At 44.0% G+C, this 23,579-nt stretch overlaps 1 protein-coding gene and 2 pseudogenes across 1 annotated transcript; 1 reads left to right on the top strand and 2 right to left on the bottom strand.

The window, feature by feature from the left end:
• Positions 1–239: 239 nt before the first annotated feature.
• Positions 240–23,000, bottom strand: SLC34A3 (solute carrier family 34 member 3). The gene is made up of 12 exons (XM_063935538.1): positions 22,901–23,000; positions 21,874–21,981; positions 21,630–21,758; positions 21,366–21,509; positions 21,150–21,261; positions 19,604–19,799; positions 19,197–19,292; positions 17,690–17,807; positions 16,562–16,729; positions 2,996–3,112; positions 2,398–2,522; positions 240–746 (listed from the first exon to the last, which is right to left on the bottom strand). Exons 1-12 carry the CDS (start codon positions 22,998–23,000, stop codon positions 240–242), a joined length of 1,920 nt encoding a protein of 639 aa, XP_063791608.1.
• LOC134950164 (5S ribosomal RNA) lies at positions 6,300–6,418 on the bottom strand (annotated as a pseudogene).
• LOC134950107 (5S ribosomal RNA) lies at positions 15,588–15,706 on the top strand (annotated as a pseudogene).
• Positions 23,001–23,579: the final 579 nt, after the last annotated feature.

The following is a 23,579-nucleotide window of genomic DNA, read 5'->3' as shown; positions in this document are numbered from 1 at the left end:
CGCACACCTATGATGTAGGCTATTCAGAGAACTGACCAGCTCAACCACATCTCATCTGCAACCTCACCATGACCTAAGGTTGGAACCATTTGTATCCAGGAGCAGAGCATAATATTATATATACAGAAAAAATATGATTTTTTATCAAAATACAAATAAAACTGTTCTTTAACATAAATAGTGGAGGGTGGGGGTTAGTGAGATATAGAGTTTTGAGTCCAGAGGATGGCGGGTGCAGCTCATAGATGTTTGGATTGTACAAAGTCTGGGTTGTCGTAGCAGTGAGGGTCGAGGTATGGGATTTCCACTGGTAGAAGTTTTTTCGGCTTCTCTTCTTCATTGTGATGGGAACACTTCTTGCAGCAGCATTTACACATCATGTAGAACAGCTTATCCCAGGGAGCTAGCGAATGCAGCCATAAGGGCAGGAAGTCCCAGTTTTTCAAGAACGAAGGCAAACATTTTGGCAACCTCTTCTGGAGGACATTGATGATGATGATGGCAATGATGACAACCAGTATCGGCACTCCCACAGTGGCCAGGATAACCCAACCAGCCATGGAGAGGCCAAACACGGCCAGAGGTAGGACGAGGAAGCTGAGGAGCAGGTACAGGACAGCAAACCAGCGGTACTTGGCAGTAATGTCTCCAAACTTCTTTGCAATATAGATGGGAATTCGCAGGTAGGGAACAACGAACCAGAGTATAATGCCGCTGAGGTTAAAGATCAAGTGGATGAAGGCCACCTAGAAATGAGGAGAAAGAGTTGAAATGCATGACCAACAGAACACCTGCGCTTCTCATACCACCTTAGAATCTATTAGTGACCTCTAGACCTACTGTAGGAGCATACTTGTACTCAGTACTGGCCAGTGAAAGGTTGGTTGGGGACATGTTAGATATTTCTACATTAATCACCTGACGTTGTGCTAAAGTTCCCTCTGGAATCTGCAGAGTTGAATGTTAGACTTTGTACAGTAGCTTGAAAATAAAAGCTAAAAGTACAAAATTATTTCTTTGAAATGCACTGTAGCAGATAAATGCGTTGGCATGAAGAAGCTGTCTTGGAAAGTGTTTAGTGCAGGCCTGGTTCAATGTTTAGATGCCACCATTGGACAGAGGGACATGGCTAACCTATTAGCTGCTGTAGGAACACAATATTTTTAGGCCCACCTTTCAAATTTATCTCACAAACAGTGGGCAAGTCTTTTTGGCAATTTCAAATACCGCATTTCAGTGAGGGTGTAGATTATTATGGAGGTGATAGCCATTTAGGCATATTTATTTCGCCAATAGACCTCTGTGCACAAATGTTATCTACAGTCAATTGGCATTAGGTTTGATGACAAGGTTCTTCAGAGATGTATACAAATAGCGCCAAATGTGTACGCAGTGACTGCGGAGGTATGCAAATGCTACCTGGATTTGTATTGAGACGCCCACTAGTGGCTTTGCGAGTCCCAGCGACTGCGTGCAGACACAGCGTTGGTTGCAGATCAGTGGATTATGAAAGTTCCCAGTAGCCCTGTGATCGCGCAAGCTGGAGACATTGTAGCGGCAGGCTTAGACACGCTCCAAAAAAGGTCATGACACAGCTGGATTTTTGCAGCCACTCTCATAACCGCCACCAAATGGTCCCCGGCTGTCAGTCACTTTGCAAATAAATCCTCTGTGAAACCACCGTCATAAGACCATTGCGGCATATACGCAGACCAACTTGGGCACATACATATTCAGAAATGGGTAAATATCGGGTTTGCTTCGATCTGTGAGTCAGGCCCAACGTCATTTTATCTAATGGTCTGTGGGTTTTTTTGTGGGAGGGGGATATATTAGTCGGGATCCGGATGATATGTCGACAGTCAATAGGTCGATCCCATATGGTACAAATGGTCAACATGGTCAAAAGGTCAATGTGTCAAAGGTCAACAGTGCTTAAGGTCGACAGGTACAAACGTCAACATGGCAATGGTTGATACACATAAACACACATGAAAAACTTTTTCATCATTTACCATCCACATGGACTACGATTGGGAATAGTAACCTGTGCCGACTGCAGCAGTAGCCTAGCGAAGCACCTTGCCCGAAGGGGACGCGGTACACTGATTGGGGTCCCATGTGGTTTAACATAAAAAATTACCCCCCCCAAAAAAACAACAACTTGTGTCTGACCTTTTTGTGTTGACCTTTGCCATGTCAACCTTTTGTACTGGCAGCATTTTACATGTTGACCCATTGCCCCTGTTGACCTTTTGACCCTGCCCATCTATTGCATTTTGACCATATGGGGTTGACCTATTGACTAAAATGTGAACCCAATGACTCACGCCTTATATTAGTCTTCAGTGCCCCCACCACCCTTCAGGACAAACGGGGAAATGCATGACAAAATACCTGCACTGATTCGCTTAGAGCCTCCGCAGGGCTGGCCAGAGCTGCCAACACGGCTGTCGTGGTGGTTCCAATATTAGATCCAAGGAATAAGGGGTACGCTCGGTCCATGCTGATGACCCCAACACCTGGAAGACAAAACGGGCACTGTGAAAACACACCCAGGAAGATCGCGTTGACCACAAGGTGAGTATATTAAACCTGACAGTGGAGACTTATCCAACCCGAGGTGGGCAACTTGTGATTCTCCAGCTGTTGTTGAACTACAAATGCCAGCATGCTCTGCCAGCCTCTAGATCTGTAATTCCACAATCGCTGGAGAGTCTGGTTTGAATTATTTAATGATATAGACACAGCGCTCCTCTAAAGTCCTTCCAAAGAGGACAAGTGCAGAAGTTGCCCATGGCAACCAATACTCTTCTGGCTATCATTTATCTAGTACAATCTATAACATGATAGTCTGAATCTGATTGGTTGCTGTGGGTAACTCCTTCCCCGGTCCTCTGTAGAAGCTTTAATACATCTCCCCACACTACTATGCACTGGGGATAGTGTACAGTGATGGCATTTGTACAGTAGCTCTGTGTTTTATGACACTTACCCATTAAGGGCACAATAGCCGCGGTGAAGACAGAACTACTCTGTACCACAAAAGTCATTATAGCACCAACGATGATCGCCAAATATCCGGTCAGCCAGCTGAATGGGAACGGGAAGTCTGTGCGGATATAGAACATAAAGCGTTATTTGGGGACATTAGAGATATAATACTGTTTATCAAATGTATTTACTGCAACAGTGGTAATACTGTCTTCTATTGGTAATGCCATCTGAAGGTGGCGTAATTCATTGGATCAAAGATCCGGAATGTATCGCATTCTGGGGTTTGACACATATGGGAAAATCCTAAAACTGTCTTTTCTGAGTTTTGTACGCATTTTTGCTTTTTTGGTACATCCTGGCTTATGATCACTATTTTTTATTTGTCAAATACCTTTTTGTAGCCAGCAGATGTCAGTGTTGCTATTCATGTCTATAGTTGTTCAGTGAAAAGGGAAAGGAAACTCAGTGTCCTGCCGGTATAGTGATAGTTTAGTTAAACCCTTAATTAAAGGTCAGCAGGATTTTCTTTAGATAAAATTCTAATATTCACTTAGAATTTTATATAAATAAGACCGCACATGTGTCCTCATACATGGAGCATCTATAAGCAGAGCCGGCCCTAGCCAATTTGATGCCCTAGGCAAAATTTTGTCTGGTGCCCCCTAGCTCCGCCGCTAGTTCTGCATCTGTACCTGCAATACTCAGGTAGTGGGGCCCACCGGGTGGTTACCCTGTGGGCCAGTTCAACTCTGCACAATGCCACACAGTAATGACCATAATACATATAATTCCACACAGTAAAGGAACCTTACACATATGCCCCACATTAGTAATGCCCATAATACACATAATGCCACACAGTAATGCACCTTACACATATGCCCCACATTAGTAATGCCCAATACACATATACTGCCACACTTGCTGGTTATACAAAAAGATCAGTATCAAACATGTAGAAACTGTCCATTCTCTTCACTATTCAGTGTGTTTGCTGGTGTCTGTTACTCCCGTTAACTGCATGCCCTTTACTTTATACTGTGGGAGCTAAATGCTCTGCCCTCCAGTCTGATGTGTCCGAAAGTCACGCTGCACTGATGTTTAGAAATAGCACAACGCAACTTACTGACCACGTTACAGTGCTAGATGGCAGGGGAATTTTACTGTATGGACTGACTAGGAAATAAAGTGTGGGGAGAACACTGCCCATGTTATGTCCCTGCAGACACCTGGCATTTGCACAGGGATAAGGGACACTCACAGGATGGCAGGGTCCCCCTCCACCATGTGCACAAGCAGTATAGGTGATGTCAGGTTTCTGTGAAGCAGTCTTCCAAAATACACATGTGTTATCATAAGAAGCCATCCAGTAATAACCTTATATAGTCAGTAAAAATGTCACAGGTCCAGGAATTGCATTTACTGGGCTTCTGCTGTCTGTCTGAGGTCTCACAAGTCAGGGGCATCCAAGCATGTCGGAGGAAGTTTAAGGCACAGTGTGCATTTTTTTTGACAAATGTAAACAGCAGTGTATACAAGTACTGATTGACTACATTTGGAAAGTAACAGTTAGTTTGCGGACTGTCCCTCTCAGCATGAGATACTGCAGGGACATGCTTGGGTGCCCCTAGACATGCTTGAATGCCCTAGGCAAATGCCTAGCCTGCCTATAGCTAAGGCCGGCTCTGTCTATAAGACATACGGAGCAAGACACCTGGCGCGACTAAGACGTTCCAAGAAGAGTACCTTATTTGTCCTTAGTTTTTGAATCTTTGTTGCAGCGCAGGCGCCTCAACATACCGGACTACAACTTTAACTGCACAAGAATTGGTTTTACACATGTACAAATGTAATTGGTGGATGGAATTCTTTAAAAATAGGCACCAATGCAGTTTGAGGAATAGTCTTGAGCACAAGACAGATACGGAATTCAGTGCACACGCACCTCTGTCTCCATACCTCCCATGGCCTGCATCTCGTGTGTCCCTTATAATTCCATCTTTGCATCCTATGGGGGAGATTTACTAAGCCTTGGAGAGTGACAAAGTGGAGAGAGATAAAGTACCAACCAATCAGCTCCTAACTACCATGTTACAGGCTGTGTTTCAGAAATGACTGTTAGGAGCTGGCTGCAGTGGCAAACGCAGGATTTGCATGGGGGGGTTTCCAGAACTGGGTGGAGCCAATCACAGGGGTGGGGACTGAGGTGACCCAGTATACGCTGGGTCCGTAAAACTAGTGTGTCTGTGTGTGTGTGTGTATATATATATATATATATATATATACATACACATATGTATACCGTGTATATACACATATATATATATACATACATATACACATATACATAGCATATTAAACATGCATATATATATATATATATATATATATATACATACATACAGTACACGTATATATACACATATATCTGTGTGTGTGTTTATATGTACAGTATGTATGTATATACATGTGTATCTATGTATGCACATGGATATACTGTATATGTACTATAATTAAAATAAAGTAAACTTTTATTAAGCACTTGCAAGTGCCACCAGGGAGACATCAGGCTGCAGAGGACGCTATGTACAAAGAAAAGGGGCGACTGGGCACTGGTATGAAATTGGGTTTATAGTATTGTAGAAAACCAAAGGCGGACAATTTAACTATAAGAAAGAGAGATACGTTCTTTCAATAATAGTCCTTCTTGGTGGTGCGCCCAGAGCTAGAGAGTACAAGTACTGGCAGTGGGAGAGAAAGAAAGCTCTTGTGTGGGCGCACTCTTGGAAAAAGAAAAAGAGAGGAGAAGAAAAATTCTTCAATTGGAAAAAAAATTATGTTAAAACATTATTTTATTGAGTAATTAAAACAAATACCCTTCTACGATCCAATAAAGAAAGTGCACAAAAAATGCAAAAAGATAATAATATATATATATATATAGGGAATGTTCTGGTCTGTGAATCCTGAGAGAAAGATTAGAAAGGTTGCAGACACTGTACAGTCTGACAGCCGTTTCTCCTGACCAGTACAGATATTCTGTATTAATGGGACCCACGAAGGAGGTCAGTGTGCAAATTTCGTCATAGAAAGACCACTTAAAGTTTCGTTAGGTCAATGCTATACACTTAGCTGGTTACCTATAAATTCCAATGTCATAGTTTTTAGATTATAGGTCTAGTAATGTTAATGGAAAATATGTCCTCATGAAGAGTGATATAGAAAAGGAGGGCAGAATAAAGTATATTCAGTGGTGATACTGCTGTTGGTGTCCACCCTTCAGAGGAAGGGGAATAGTTCCTATCCTACAACACCGGGTATTCCCAGGGAGTCTCCTCTCGTGGTACAAACCCAGCCCAACGCTGTTTAGCTTCCAAGATCGGACGAGATCGGGCATAAGCAGCGTGGTATGATAGTAGGAAGGATATCTACCAATGAGAGTGCACCTATATATGAAAATATAGAATGATAGAAAGGATAGAAAGTGTAGTGCGTGGATCTACTTTCCTCGTTAGGCAAGGAAAAGCGGCTGTCACACAGTGGCGCCGTATACCCTGGATCGGGGATGAGAGTCCACTCGACAATAGCCAGATAGGATAAAAGGGGGGGGGGGGGGGGGGGGAAGAGGGGGAGGGGGAAGAGAATTAAGAGGATTGGACTTTATGAGGTTAAAAGACCATTCATTATTTGGAGAACAAATGTTCAATGGAAAGAAAAGGAATCAGACAACTTCAAAAGCAAAAAGCATGCTGTCTATACATTCTTTGCATGAAGCCAATCTAAATCTAAATATATGCAGAAATACTAACCCTTACGTAGTTGTAAGTGGAAAAGGTGCATCTATTAAGAAGTACTGAGTACAGCTGTTATGAATCAAAATCAGGTAGTAGGTGATTATAGGTAGCCAAATCAACACATGTGATACAGTATATTTAACTAAGGCGGATATGATCCTGTAATATAAAGGAATTGGAATCACCCTCTTATCACTCAAATGAATGAGCTAGGTTATACACAAAAAGACCTTATCATATGTGTGTGTGTATAACTACTACCTGTGAAATATATTGTCCATGCAGCAGGAAAGGTTTTTAACATACTGAGTAGGTGCATATGACAAAAAATTATCAAAATAATGACTAGAGATGAGCGGGTTCGGTTTCTCTGAATCCGAACCCGCACGAACTTCATGTTTTTTTTCACGGGTCCGAGCGACTCGGATCTTCCCGCCTTGCTCGGTTAACCCGAGCGCGCCCGAACGTCATCATGACGCTGTCGGATTCTCGCGAGACTCGGATTCAATATAAGGAGCCGCGCGTCGCCGCCATTTTCACACGTGCATTGAGATTGATAGGGAGAGGACGTGGCTGGCGTCCTCTCCATTTAGATTAGGAGAGAGAGAGAGAGATTGACCTGAGGCTGATACTGTAGAAGAGAGTGCAGAGTTTAGTGACTGACCACAGTGACCACCAGCAGTGCAGTTGTTTTATTTAATATATCCGTTCTCTGCCTGAAAAAAACGGTACACACAGTGACTCAGTCACATACCATATCTGTGTGCACTGCTCAGCCCAGTGTGCTGCATGCCTGCATCATCTATGTATATATTATATATCTGACTGTGCTCAGCTCACACAGCTTATAATTGTGGGGGAGACTGGGGAGCACTGCAGTGCCAGTTATAGGTTATAGCAGGAGCCAGGAGTACAAGACAGTCACATACCATATCTGTGTGCACTGCTCAGCCCAGTGTGCTGCATCATCTATGTATATATTATATATCTGACTGTGCTCAGCTCACACAGCTTATAATTGTGGGGGAGACTGGGGAGCACTGCAGTGCCAGTTATAGGTTATAGCAGGAGCCAGGAGTACATATTATATTAAAATTAAACAGTGCACACTTTTGCTGCAGGAGTGCCACTGCCAGTGTGACTGACCAGTGACCTGACCACACTGACGACCAGTATAGTTAGTAGTATACTATATTGTGATTGCCTGAAAAAGTTAAACACTCGTCGTGTGACTTCACTTGTGTGGTGTTTTTTTTTTAATTCTATAAAAAACTCATTCTGCTGACAGACAGTGTCCAGCAGGTCCGTCATTATATAATATATATACCTGTCCGGCTGCAGTAGTGATATATATATATTTTTTATATCATTATTTATCATCCAGTCGCAGCAGACACAGTACGGTAGTTCACGGCTGTAGCTACCTCTGTGTCGGCACTCGGCAGTCCATCCATAATTGTATACCACCTACCCGTGGTTTTTTTTTCTTTCTTCTTTATACATACATACTACTACATCTCTTTATCAACCAGTCTATATTAGCAGCAGACACAGTACAGTACGGTAGTTCACGGCTGTGGCTACCTCTGTGTCGGCACTCGGCAGTCCGTCCATAATTGTATACCACCTAACCGTGGTTTTTTTTTCTTTCTTCTTTATACATACATACTACGACATCTCTTTATCAACCAGTCTATATTAGCAGCAGACACAGTACAGTACGGTAGTTCACGGCTGTGGCTACCTCTGTGTCGGCACTCGGCAGTCCGTCCATAATTGTATACCACCTAACCGTGGTTTTTTTTTCTTTCTTCTTCATACATACATACTACGACATCTCTTTATCAACCAGTCTATATTAGCAGCAGACACAGTACAGTACGGTAGTTCACGGCTGTGGCTACCTCTGTGTCGGCACTCGGCAGTCCGTCCATAATTGTATACCACCTAACCGTGGTTTTTTTTTCTTTCTTCTTTATACATACATACTACGACATCTCTTTATCAACCAGTCTATATTAGCAGCAGATACAGTACAGTACGGTAGTTCACGGCTGTGGCTACCTCTGTGTCGGCACTCGGCAGTCCGTCCATAATTGTATACCACCTACCCGTGGTTTTTTTTTTCTTTCTTCTTTTTACATACATACTACTACATCTCTTTATCAACTAGTCTATATTAGCAGCAGACACAGTACAGTACGGTAGTTCACGGCTGTGGCTACCTCTGTGTCGGCACTCGGCAGTCCGTCCATAATTGTATACCACCTAACCGTGGTTTTTTTTTCTTTCTTCTTTATACATACATACTACGACATCTCTTTATCAACCAGTCTATATTAGCAGCAGACACAGTACAGTACGGTAGTTCACGGCTGTGGCTACCTCTGTGTCGGCACTCGGCAGTCCGTCCATAATTGTATACCACCTACCCGTGGTTTTTTTTTCTTTCTTCTTCATACATACATACTACGACATCTCTTTATCAACCAGTCTATATTAGCAGCAGACACAGTACAGTACGGTAGTTCACTGCTGTGGCTACCTCTGTGTCGGCACTCGGCAGTCCGTCCATAATTGTATACCACCTAACCGTGGTTTTTTTTTCTTTCTTCTTCATACATACATACTACGACATCTCTTTATCAACCAGTCTATATTAGCAGCAGACACAGTACAGTACGGTAGTTCACGGCTGTGGCTACCTCTGTGTCGGCACTCGGCAGTCCGTCCATAATTGTATACTAGTATCCATCCATCTCCATTGTTTACCTGAGGTGCCTTTTAGTTGTGCCTATTAAAATATGGAGAACAAAAATGTTGAGGTTCCAAAATTAGGGAAAGATCAAGATCCACTTCCACCTCGTGCTGAAGCTGCTGCCACTAGTCATGGCCGAGACGATGAAATGCCAGCAACGTCGTCTGCCAAGGCCGATGCCCAATGTCATAGTACAGAGCATGTCAAATCCAAAACACCAAATATCAGTAAAAAAAGGACTCCAAAACCTAAAATAAAATTGTCGGAGGAGAAGCGTAAACTTGCCAATATGCCATTTACCACACGGAGTGGCAAGGAACGGCTGAGGCCCTGGCCTATGTTCATGGCTAGTGGTTCAGCTTCACATGAGGATGGAAGCACTCAGCCTCTCGCTAGAAAAATGAAAAGACTCAAGCTGGCAAAAGCACAGCAAAGAACTGTGCATTCTTCGAAATCCCAAATCCACAAGGAGAGTCCAATTGTGTCGGTTGCGATGCCTGACCTTCCCAACACTGGACGTGAAGAGCATGCGCCTTCCACCATTTGCACGCCCCCTGCAAGTGCTGGAAGGAGCACCCGCAGTCCAGTTCCTGATAGTCAGATTGAAGATGTCAGTGTTGAAGTACACCAGGATGAGGAGGATATGGGTGTTGCTGGCGCTGGGGAGGAAATTGACCAGGAGGATTCTGATGGTGAGGTGGTTTGTTTAAGTCAGGCACCCGGGGAGACACCTGTTGTCGGTGGGAGGAATATGGCCGTTGACATGCCAGGTGAAAATACCAAAAAAATCAGCTCTTCGGTGTGGAGGTATTTCAACAGAAATGCGGACAACAGGTGTCAAGCCGTGTGTTCCCTTTGTCAAGCTGTAATAAGTAGGGGTAAGGACGTTAACCACCTCGGAACATCCTCCCTTATACGTCACCTGCAGCGCATTCATAATAAGACAGTGACAAGTTCAAAAACTTTGGGTGACAGCGGAAGCAGTCCACTGACCAGTAAATCCCTTCCTCTTGTAACCAAGCTCACGCAAACCACCCCACCAACTCCCTCAGTGTCAATTTCCTCCTTCCCCAGGAATGCCAATAGTCCTGCAGGCCATGTCACTGGCAATTCTGACGAGTCCTCTCCTGCCTGGGATTCCTCCGATGCATCCTTGCGTGTAACGCCTACTGCTGCTGGCGCTGCTGTTGTTGCTGCTGGGAGTCGATGGTCATCCCAGAGGGGAAGTCGTAAGCCCACTTGTACTACTTCCAGTAAGCAATTGACTGTTCAACAGTCCTTTGCGAGGAAGATGAAATATCACAGCAGTCATCCTGCTGCAAAGCGGATAACTGAGGCCTTGACAACTATGTTGGTGTTAGACGTGCGTCCGGTATCCGCCGTTAGTTCACAGGGAACTAGACAATTTATTGAGGCAGTGTGCCCCCGTTACCAAATACCATCTAGGTTCCACTTCTCTAGGCAGGCGATACCGAGAATGTACACGGACGTCAGAAAAAGACTCACCAGTGTCCTAAAAAATGCAGTTGTACCCAATGTCCACTTAACCACGGACATGTGGACAAGTGGAGCAGGGCAGGGTCAGGACTATATGACTGTGACAGCCCACTGGGTAGATGTATGGACTCCCGCCGCAAGAACAGCAGCGGCGGCACCAGTAGCAGCATCTCGCAAACGCCAACTCTTTCCTAGGCAGGCTACGCTTTGTATCACCGGTTTCCAGAATACGCACACAGCTGAAAACCTCTTACGGCAACTGAGGAAGATCATCGCGGAATGGCTTACCCCAATTGGACTCTCCTGTGGATTTGTGGCATCGGACAACGCCAGCAATATTGTGTGTGCATTAAATATGGGCAAATTCCAGCACGTCCCATGTTTTGCACATACCTTGAATTTGGTGGTGCAGAATTATTTAAAAAACGACAGGGGCGTGCAAGAGATGCTGTCGGTGGCCAGAAAAATTGCGGGACACTTTCGGCGTATAGGCACCACGTACAGAAGACTGGAGCACCACCAAAAACTACTGAACCTGCCCTGCCATCATCTGAAGCAAAAAGTGGTAACGAGGTGGAATTCAACCCTCTATATGCTTCAGAGGTTGGAGGAGCAGCAAAAGGCCATTCAAGCCTATACAATTGAGCACGATATAGGAGGTGGAATGCACCTGTCTCAAGCGCAGTGGAGAATGATTTCAACATTGTGCAAGGTTCTGATGCCCTTTGAACTTGCCACACGTGAAGTCAGTTCAGACACTGCCAGCCTGAGTCAGGTCATTCCCCTCATCAGGCTTTTGCAGAAGAAGCTGGAGACATTGAAGGAGGAGCTAACACGGAGCGATTCCGCTAGGCATGTGGGACTTGTGGATGGAGCCCTTAATTCGCTTAACAAGGATTCACGGGTGGTCAATCTGTTGAAATCAGAGCACTACATTTTGGCCACCGTGCTCGATCCTAGATTTAAAGTCTACCTTGGATCTCTCTTTCCGGCAGACACAAGTCTGCTGGGGTTGAAAGACCTGCTGGTGAGAAAATTGTCAAGTCAAGCGGAACGCGACCTGTCAACATCTCCTCCTTCACATTCTCCCGCAACTGGGGGTGCGAGGAAAAGGCTCAGAATTCCGAGCCCACCCGCTGGCGGTGATGCAGGGCAGTCTGGAGCGACTGCTGATGCTGACATCTGGTCCGGACTGAAGGACCTGACAACGATTACGGACATGTCGTCTACTGTCACTGCATATGATTCTCTCACCATTGAAAGAATGGTGGAGGATTATATGAGTGACCGCATCCAAGTAGGCACGTCACACAGTCCATACTTATACTGGCAGGAAAAAGAGGCAATTTGGAGGCCATTGCACAAACTGGCTTTATTCTACCTAAGTTGCCCTCCCACAAGTGTGTACTCCAAAAGAGTGTTTAGTGCCGCCGCTCACCTTGTCAGCAATCGGCGTACGAGGTTACATCCAGAAAATGTGGAGAAGATGATGTTCATTAAAATGAATTATAATCAATTCCTCCGCGGAGACATTGACCAGCAGCAATTGCCTCCACAAAGTACACAGGGAGCTGAGATGGTGGATTCCAGTGGGGACGAATTGATAATCTGTGAGGAGGGGGATGTACACGGTGATATATCGGAGGGTGATGATGAGGTGGACATCTTGCCTCTGTAGAGCCAGTTTGTGCAAGGAGAGATTAATTGCTTCTTTTTTGGGGGGGGTCCAAACCAACCCGTCATATCAGTCACAGTCGTGTGGCAGACCCTGTCACTGAAATGATGGGTTGGTTAAAGTGTGCATGTCCTGTTTTGTTTATACAACATAAGGGTGGGTGGGAGGGCCCAAGGACAATTCCATCTTGCACCTCTTTTTTCTTTTATTTTTCTTTGCGTCATGTGCTGTTTGGGGAGGGTTTTTTGGAAGGGACATCCTGCGTGACACTGCAGTGCCACTCCTAAATGGGCCCGGTGTTTGTGTCGGCCACTAGGGTCGCTAATCTTACTCACACAGTCAGCTACCTCATTGCGCCTCTTTTTTTCTTTGCGTCATGTGCTGATTGGGGAGGGTTTTTTGGAAGGGACATCCTGCGTGACACTGCAGTGCCACTCCTAAATGGGCCCGGTGTTTGTGTCGGCCACTAGGGTCGCTTATCTTACTCACACAGTCAGCTACCTCATTGCGCCTCTTTTTTTCTTTGCGTCATGTGCTGATTGGGGAGGGTTTTTTGGAAGGGACATCCTGCGTGACACTGCAGTGCCACTCCTAGATGGGCCAGGTGTTTGTGTCGGCCACTAGTGTCGCTTAGCTTAGTCATCCAGCGACCTTGGTGCAAATTTTAGGACTAAAAATAATATTGTGAGGTGTGAGGTATTCAGAATAGACTGAAAATGAGTGGAAATTATGGTTTTTGAGGTTAATAATAATATGGGATCAAAATGACCCCCAAATTCTATGATTTAAGCTGTTTTTTAGTGTTTTTTTAAAAAAACACCCGAATCCAAAACACACCCGAATCCGACAAAAAAAAATTCGGTGAGGTTTTGCCAAAACGCGGTCGAACCCAAAACACGGCCGCGGAACCGAACCCAAAACCAAAACACAAAACCCGAAAAATTTCAGGCGCTCATCTCTAATAATGACTTGTGTTGGAAACAGAGACCCATATACACATAAAGTTAAATACAATGGATATCAATGTTGGCAAGAAAATGCCAAGGATACTCAAAAGGTCAGATGCAGCAGATAAAGGGTAACCAGAGAAGCCTCCATAAGCAGGTCCCGCTGTAGAGTCCGTGGAAAACGCGTTTCGCCCGCAGGCTTGTTCACTTCCGGGATCTCACAGCATGTTGTGCATACAAGGTTTAAAAGCCCTGTAGTAGGGATAGCAGCCAATCGGCTTGGGAATACGTTAGTCACGCGGGCGGGAGTGGGATAACTGACAGTGCCAGTACCCAATGGAGAAGAGTATGCGGTGCCTCAGTGACGCGTCTGACGCGATGACGCGTCTGTAAAGTGCATGACGCTAAGGGGGGGTGTGTGCTCAATACACTGGAGACGGGGGTGTGTGCTCCAAGCACGGACGGGGGACGGCGCACTAGCTGGGGAGGTAGTATGGCGCCATGTTGAAAGAGGGAAAACCAGGTCTCTATGCGTTACAGCATCTGAGATTAATAGGAGTGGTATTGGTGAGTAACCAGTGGGGGCGTGTACAAGGCGTGTCATAGCCAGGCCGGGGGCCGGGGATGCCTGGTGGATTTAATAACTGCAGGGTAGCCTGAGGCTAAGATGTATGTGTAAGGTGCACTACAAAAGACAGGGGGGCAAAGAGTGAGGGTGCCGTTTTAGGGACAAGTGGGGCATAGGGGTGTTGTATAGTGGAGAAAAATAATAACAATACCATTTGTCTGGTATAGGTGTATAAATTAAAGTGAAGGGTGTAAAAATGACTAGGGTAAGTAGTGTAAAAAAATATATTAAATGAATAAAAAATAATAAAAAAATAATAAAATAAAAAATATAAAAAAAATATAAAAATAAAAAAAATAAAAAAATATATATGCAAAAAAATGTGTAAAAAAATATAATGAATAACTAAATACAATAAAATAATGTAAACATTTATTTGAGTTGGAGGGGGTGAAGCAGGGGAATGGTGCTGAGGTAGAGGAAAGATGCTAGAGGTATCTTTACTTAAAAAATTATAATAATAAATATTAATAAATATTGGGTACTTGATGCTATACTGGGTGAAAGATAGAGCAGTGCAGGGAGACCTCACTGTAAAGGAACAGGGTGTGGGTGAGGAATTGGGTGTATGAGGGGATTGCAGTGAAAACAGTTGTATGAATGGAAATTATGGGTGAGAAGGTGGGAATAACAGGAATGAGGGAGGTTGATGGAGAGGGAAGGGGATATGTGGTGTGGGTAGTGGAGGGGATAAGGGGGAAAGAGGGTATGGGGGGGGGGAAAGAAAGGAAAGGTGGGGGAAGGGAGGAAAGGTAAAGAGGTTATGATAGTGACAGATAGGAATGCATTTGAAAGGAGGAAGGAAAAAGAGGAGGGGGAAAAAAATAAAAATAAAATTTTATAAGGGGGGGAAAAAAAGGGTACTCAGTACTTCTTAATAGATGCACCTTTTCCACTTACAACTACGTAAGGGTTAGTATTTCTGCATATATTTAGATTTAGATTGGCTTCATGCAAAGAATGTATAGACAGCTTGCTTTTTGCTTTTGAAGTTGTCTTATTCCTTTTCTTTCCATTGAACATTTGTTCTCCAAATAATGAATGGTCTTTTAACCTCATAAAGTCCAATCCTCTTAATTCTCTTCCTCCTCCCCCTCTTCCCCCCCCCCTTTTTTTCCTATCTGGCTATTGTCGAGTGGACTCTCATCCCCGATCCAGGGTATACGGCGCCACTGTGTGACAGCCGCTTTTCCTTGCCTAACGAGGAAAGTAGATCCACGCACTACACTTTCTATCCTTTCTATCATTCTATATTTTCATATATAGGTGCACTCTCATTGGTAGATATCCTTCCTACTATCATACCACGCTGCTTATGCCCGATCTCGTCCGATCTTGGAAGCTAAACAGCGTCGGGCTGGGTTAGTACCACGAGAGGAGACTCCCTGGGAATACCCGGTGTTGTAGGATAGGAACTATTCCCCTTCCTCTGAAGGGTGGACACCAACAGCAGTATCACCACTGAATATACTTTATTCTGCCCTCCTTTTCTATATCACTCTTCATGAGGACATATTTTCCATTAACATTACTAGACCTATAATCTAAAAACTATGACATTGGAATTTATAGGTAACCAGCTAAGTGTATAGCATTGACCTAACGAAAGTGGTCTTTCTATGACGAAATTTGCACACTGACCTCCTTCGTGGGTCCCATTAATACAGAATATCTGTACTGGTCAGGAGAAACGGCTGTCAGACTGTCAAGTGTCTGCAACCTTTCTAATCTTTCTCTCAGGATTCACAGACCAGAACATTCCCTATATATATTATATATATATATTATTATCTTTTTGCATTTTTTGTGCACTTTCTTTATTGGATCGTAGAAGGGTATTTGTTTTAATTACTCAATAAAATAATGTTTTAACATAATTTTTTTTCCAATTGAAGAATTTTTCTTCTCCTCTCTTTTTCTTTTTCCAAGAGTGCGCCCACACAAGAGCTTTCTTTCTCTCCCACTGCCAGTGCAGAGGACGCTAGACAGCCATTAATAATACTCTTGCTCCCATAAAAAAAAAAAGATATATATATATATATTTTTTTTAGTGGAGGGGGGTTTCTGGGTGCTCGGAACCCCCCCCCCCTGGGTGCGCCACTGGGCTGATTGGTTAGTAGTTTATCTCTCTCCACTTTATAACTCTTCAAGGCTTCGTACAGCTGCCCCTATGTGTTAGCGGCTCAGCCTACCTACTGTAAGCCCCGCCCACCCTGATAATAATAAGTGGTTTCCGAAAGAGCGGTTTCGAGCCAACGTCCTTACCAGCGTTAATGATCTTCTTAATTATGTGAGCCATGTGGCCCTTCAGGACGGAATTCAGGAGTTTGACAATGAGGATGAGGCAAGTGCAGAGAACCAGGAGAGAGGCGGTCAGCAGGATCAGGCCCAACGCTATGTCCGACAGATTGGCATACGCAAAAATGTGGACACCTGTGTGGAAAGAGAGAGAGCAAGGGTCACCAAAGCTGGCAATCAGAGGCGGATTGGCCATAGGGTTTCCAGGTAAGATTCCCGGTGGGCCGACGCACCGTGGGGGCCTGTTTTGTTTGAGGACATGTGGTCCCATTTATAGACATAATGAATAAGATGTAAAATAATTTGCATATATGAAAATGACTTTGCCACTTAGCCTGTGATTGCAGATGATCTAGTGTATGCTCTGTCTGCCTGCTTGGCTGACATATAAGATTGAGTGAATAGTGATTGGGATACGGTTGGTGTAATAAGCAAGGAAATATATCTTTCTAAAGAATGATATAGTTTCCTAAATTCTGAAGGTGTATCATATAATGTGCTCATAATATTACATTTTATTTCTTTTTAACTTCCCCCTTGATGCTGGACATGCCCACTATCTGGAAAGTCTTGGGGGGAGGGTGCTGCTGCCATGGCCCATGGCTAGACCTTACACCTCTGGTGCTGCCCATGTGGAGCCACTAGTACAAATTTTTCCAGGGCCGCTTTTTGTTCCCAATTCGCCCCTGCTGCCAATCCATAATGGAGTTGGTTTGTAGTGGAGCAGGGTTATGACCCTGTCAGGTTGAGGTGCAGTTCATTTCAAACCAATCTTCATTTTGGATATTTGTATGAAAGACACAACACTTTCCTGCTCCAGTAGACTCCTAGATTACCACCCTCCCGGATCCCGCTGCTCTCTCTTCTGAAATGGGTGTGGCCTGATTATGCAAATCATGGCATGATAGTCCCACCCTGCTGTGTGCTGCATGGTTGCACAGTGGAGAGTGAGACAGAGTGAGCGGTCATAAAATATAGACAAGAATTGCATACTCCTGCCATCTGCCACTGCCTACTCCACACAAAAAGGTGACCATTTATTTTAGAGCATTTGGGACAAAACCCATACACAGTCACTGCAGATGCCTCACTTACATCTTTCCACGTTTTCCTTAATGGTGAAGGTGTTTTCTATGAATGTCCCACTTGCATTGGTGAGGCAGGTAACAATGCTGCAGTCAGTCATGTTTGTAGCTGGGGTGAGTTCTGTTCTCTACAACAATCCACAGAAGTATATATATTAGTCAATGCAATTGTAAATGCTATAGACTCGTATATATCGCATAATCATGCATAAGGCTTGCAAGGGTAATGATGGAAATGCAGCTATAAGCCATTATAATACGGCAAGTAGAGCTACTATTTGGCATATATATTGTATATATATTAAAATATCCACCAAACTCGCTTCACTGCCCTGTACCAGGTTTCCATATGGGGAGGAAACTGCGTCTGTAATGGAGCAGACACAGAGAGTTACTGACACCTTGCTAGTCTTGCTTTTTAGAGGCGCATTGTGTGAATAGGCTCAGTGATGTCACAGATGGCCGAAAGCAAGCAAGTTGCAGCAGGGTTAGATCAGTGCCCGGTACTATCCCCACTTTGGCACCCATGGCAGTTCCACCACTATGCTGTAGTGCAGCATTGCAGGATCTCAGAAAAATGTAAATTACTGTATCAATTATTGTCAATTAATTTATTCATTTATAATTGCATTACTGGAAAGTGAAAGTAAAGATATGCACTATTTTCTTTTCTTCAAATAGATATTCCCAAATAAGTAATAAAATTGACAAAAAAAAACTATCCCACTTTGGCACCCATGGCAGTTCCACCACTTTGCTGTAGTGCAGTATTTCAGGATCTCAGATAAATTTAAATTCATGTATCAATTGTTGTCAATTAGTTTATTAATTTATAATAGCATTGCTGGAAAGAGAAAGTAAAGATGAGCAGTAAAGATTAATTTATAGCTGATTCCGCTGACAATTAATAAATCAGCCACACAAGCCATGTGCACACAGGTGTAAAACAACATGTTGTTAAGGAGAGGACAAAACCTTTTACTTTGCCCTCCCTTATAAGACTGGTTCAAAGCGCATTATTAAGGCTTCCCTGCTGCATAGGGCACTAAGTACTGAGTGGTAACGCTTCTGAATACATAGAAACGCATATGTATGAGGAAAGTGAACTCTGTACATATAATGTCTAAGTACAGTATTCAACCTTGAAGGTTACGCTTTTTTTCAGAAGGCCTGGTAAGTTCACTTGTAGAGAACAAGGGGAAGTAAAGGGTTGTGTGTGCTCAACTTGTTAACTCACTTGATATATATCAGCTTCAATTTCCAGCTCAAAAGTAGGTAGGTTATAAACAACTTTCCAAATGCCCGATTTGCACCAGAAGGCAGCAGAAAATGAATAGCGATAATTTGTGTCCATCTTTTTGCTAATTAGGGATTTAACGTTTATAGCGTACATTTCACTCTTAATACATTGCGTGTTGACCAACTGAATTACAGATGGTTTCCCTTTCCTCATTCAAGGTAACCAGCTGAAGTGCTTCGCTCCTCAGCTGCAGGTGACTCAGAGATTGGACACTTACGTTTGTCAGTACAGTGCGGCACCATTGCTTGATCAGACTTTTATTCATGCTCTCAGGATCCCCGACGGCGTTCCCGGCAATTACTGAGCTGTCCAGCTACAGAACATAAATAAGACCCGTAGTCAGGGACAGCATGGATAAAACCAGCCACAGAATCCATTCATACGTTTTATGGATCCCAGTACACGTTTTCTAACTGCCCATTTCCCCCTAGTGAACTAAGAGCTAGGAATACAAGGTATTTTGTGCCTCGTGCCTCAGTGATGTCACATGTTCCTATGGGAAATTTAATGGCTGGACTTTCAAAAATTTCTCTTGAACTCACGTATACTACAAATGATGTCAGTGGGGGAGGGGGGTGGGGATAGAAGTGAAAAGCGTTCACAGATAAGGGCAGCCAGTCTCACCATCACGATGAGATCGGTAAAAGGTCGAGTGATGACTTTAAGAATGTCAGGAGCGTCCCCTCCCGCATGGATGTTGAAGCTCTTGATAATGGCTTCGGAGACGTAGAAGAGATATCCTGTTCCGAGCTCGATAGGGAGCAGCAAAATGACCGTCATCCAGTTAAAGATTCCGTGCACAGCAGAACCGCCAAACGCCCTAAAAGTCAGTACAAAATATTACACTGGAGGCTCATTCTGTGCCTTGGACGTGTGTACAGTATGGCCGTCAGTTTCACAGGACAGGGGATCATTGCTAGTAATAATACCATTGTTCTCTCCCCTGTCCTCTTCCACATGGGATACTAAACACTTTTACTGCATTAATGATAACGATCACTTTCATTTAATGACTTTACGTAACCTCCTGCAACTATTAGTAACAACATTATTTTAGATTTCTATCTTAGATTTCTGTGCTTTTCAGCCATGTAGTAATACAAGCATATTGGACCTGTCATTTGACTGGCTGATGGATCTCTCCCCGTCCCTCCTATCACACTTTCCCTTCTCTCCATCCCCCACAGTGGGAGCCATTATAGAGGAGAAGGGGAAGGGTAGGGGGGAGTAGGGTGTGGTTCATTAGGTCGACATCCATTGGGTCGACCTCATTTGATCGACATGCATTGGGTCGACATGATCACCATGTCGACATGGAAAAAGGTTGACATGTGTCTTTATACTTTTTTTGGTGTTGTTTTCTTCAAAAAGTGACGGGGAACCCCAATTAGTGCACCGTGACCACTCGCATGGCTCGCCATACATCGGGCACGGTGCCTTGCTCCACTAACGCTGCGCTCGGCATACGTTACCGTTCCCAATTGTAGTCCATGTGGATCGTTATGTATGAAAAAGGTAAAAAAATGAATAAATAAAGCGCAAAAAACTCACGTCGACCTTTTTCTACGTCGACCTAGTACATTTCGACCTAATGATCATGTCGACTTAGCGATCATGTCAACTAAATGTGGTCGACCAATGTATGTCGACCTAACTCATGTCGACCTAATGACCGCCATCCGGAGGAGGGTTATTACAAACGCCCCATATCCCACTTCCCAGGTTGGAGTCAGAACAGGCCACCTGTGATTATTATATAGACATTCCGGCAAAGTTATTTCATTTTGTTGCCGGCACTCAACCTTATGTTGTATTCAAAACTTTATGTCATGCTATAAATGCAAGGTTGAAGAACACAGCCGGTTAAAGCAAGGGCATTAGTAAGATTTTCAGCAGTGTGTGCACCAGACAGTGAATTAAAGTCATGCTCTGGTGTAAACCCCTCTAGAAGTTCAAAATTTGTCGATCATCCTGGAATATATGATCTTATAGCATTTAAAAAACTGTCTGCTACATTTAATAACAGCATTTCGTACCCAATTTACAGGGAAACTATCAAGATAATAATTTTGGGTGCCCCATGATCATTTTGCTGTTTGAGTTTAACCAATGGAACTTCTGCATTACATTAGAAGTCTCCACATAACTGTAATGCACATGAGAACTGTACCTTCGGAACTCATTGCGGTCTCCAGATTGCGCCAAAGACACCAGTGTGCTGGTCACGGATGTTCCAACATTCACGCCCATGATGATAGGGATAGAGGCCCTCACATTAAGTACTAGGAAAGAAGACAATAGCTGTATATTGGGTTGGCCTTATATCACAAGTGGTCCCCAGCACTTAAGCTGCTTTTTACCCCACATTGGTGGCACACGTCCTTACTTCCAGATGACACCATGCTGACGATGATGGAAGACGAGGTACTCGAGCTCTGCACTAGGACAGTAACAAGGACACCAATGACCAGGCCAGCGATGGGATTGGCGAGAACCTCATTATCGCTGAAGATATCGCCAGTCAGTTTGCCTGTACAGGGCAACAAAGCAGGGAATGTCAAACATTTGAGATGTATGGTAGATCCTGGGGAAAGAGAACTTGGAACTTTTAGCCACAATCTCCTGATTTGGGCCTATATGGGTCACTTACTTCCCACCAGTTGGAATGCTGAGCTCAAAACGTCCAAAGAACAGATGAACAGATAGAGGAACCCCAGGAGAAGACAACCCCTGACTGTCCCGATCACAATGCGTTTCACTCTCTGCATATTGTTCAGCTCTGGAGACAAAGGAACAATTCATTGAATGTCAGACTTCTGAAATACTGAAACTTGAACTGGTCACTGGGTAAAACTGCTAAAAACATGAGATGGAGACCTATCTTTGTAACCTACCTTTCCAGGAAGGGCCAGAAGCCTGAAGCTCTGGTAGAGCCCAAGGATCAATTTCTCCATTCACCTCCTCATGATTGGGCAAGTCAATGGACATGGCGTAAACAGAGTCTACAGAGAAACAGTGAGATATTATTCATTAAAGCAGTCTGTAATTGATACCGTAAAGCATACAGAAGTATGTAATGATTAAAGACACACATCCATCAGAACCGGTGGGATGCAGATATAAGTAGGCCAGAGCCAGTGATAGTGTGCTGAACTAGGTCTTAGATGAGAACCTTCTCTTTGATGGCACAATTCCGGGGAAGGCAACAATGACATGTGCTATTCTGCCCGTGAACCCTCTCCATGTAGTAATGACCAGCCCTCCAACATTGCCTGAGCAGCAGCACCCATTCCCGGCACACCGCTAAGGCTCATCTTAAAAAATGCATGCCCACACTGCTTCTTTACAGGTATGTGCATAAGTGTGTCTACAGGTCAGACTAACGCATTTCATCGGAATCGCTACTTCCTGGTCCAGGTATTGGAAAACTGATCTGCAGTTTGGAGTTTGCAGATACACCTGAAAATAGTAATGGTGAAAAAAAATATCACTCTCAAGCCTGACCTACTAACACTTCCGTGCCACCCCCTTGGTTTATTTCAACATTCCTTTTTTCCCACTCCTCATATGGTTACACACCCAGAGCTTGCCTAGGGCTTCTAAAGTGCTAGGCCACCTCAACCCACTTTCCATATAATTTGCGTCAATTATGATAACCCTGATAAGTTTATAACGCATTTAATAAATCTTTATTGTCGTTGCCTTGAAAATGCTTAAAGTGTTCCTGTTGCTTATACACACTGGTGGCAGCCATCTTGTGTATTCAGCTTATCAAGTCATTAGGAACTAGTGGTATCACTTAGGTACAAAGTGCCTAGGATCTGTTACTACTTCCTGTTCCTAGAGAAATCACAGGCTTCAAAATGGCTGCCTCGCTTGGATGCACTGTAGTATTTATCATCTGGAGTTGCTCATTCTTACCCAATGGAGCCTCATCCAGGGGGACCTTTACCGGAGTGTCATTGATACTCATTTTGATGTCAGAGAGAGGCATCTGAGTGTTGTTGCTGGTGAATGGCATGATGAAGACTGCGCTCAGACTCTGAAGTTACTCTGTAGTGGGAGACAACTTGACATCAGATTGGAGGCACCTTGCATAGTATATAATGTTTATAATGCAACAACAATATAGCATAGTTATAACTAAGTAGATTTATTTCGCCATTTGCTAATTCTTGTTTATGTGCTACGCTCTCCCCCGGGCAGGTGTCCTCCAGCCTCCTCCAGCAGGAGAGCCCCGACGGATAAATAAGGGTGTTTTAAGAAATCCTAAGACTGGTGCATTGGGCCACCATGACTCTTACGCCTGTGCGCTCTAGTGCATTACATGTGCCCATGACTGAAGGAGGCCTAGCATCATCCACCTGGCAGATGTTCTTTGTCACCCAGAGTTTTCCACCACCAGCCTAGGCTTCAAGGCCTAGGAACAGCAATCAACTGGGAGTGGGGCACACCAGATTCTTTTATATTTTTTTATTTCAGCATATTTTAAAATAATAAAAAAATACAAGCCTTCACCTCGCCACATTTGTTGCGTTTTTGCCATCAGTGTCGCGGTGTGATCGGGTTTTAGAACCAGAAGGGCATCGACGACAGTAGT

Source organism: Pseudophryne corroboree, chromosome 8, assembly GCF_028390025.1.
Source record: "Pseudophryne corroboree isolate aPseCor3 chromosome 8, aPseCor3.hap2, whole genome shotgun sequence".
In the NCBI taxonomy this organism is placed as follows: domain Eukaryota; kingdom Metazoa; phylum Chordata; class Amphibia; order Anura; family Myobatrachidae; genus Pseudophryne; species Pseudophryne corroboree.
This window is presented reverse-complemented; position numbering and strand designations above follow the sequence as displayed.

Bases quoted from the DNA above. Each gene is read 5' to 3' on its own strand.
- SLC34A3 (XM_063935538.1), bottom strand. From the start codon at position 23,000: ATGCCATTCACCAGCAACAACACTCAGATGCCTCTCTCTGACATCAAA. The intron at 19,800-21,149 runs GTACAGTTCTCA...ACTGACTTTTAG, and splicing joins GACCGCAATGAGTTCCGAAG to GGCGTTTGGCGGTTCTGCTG. The intron at 2,523-2,995 runs GTAAGTGTCATA...TTTGTCTTCCAG, and splicing joins GGCTATTGTGCCCTTAATGG to GTGTTGGGGTCATCAGCATG.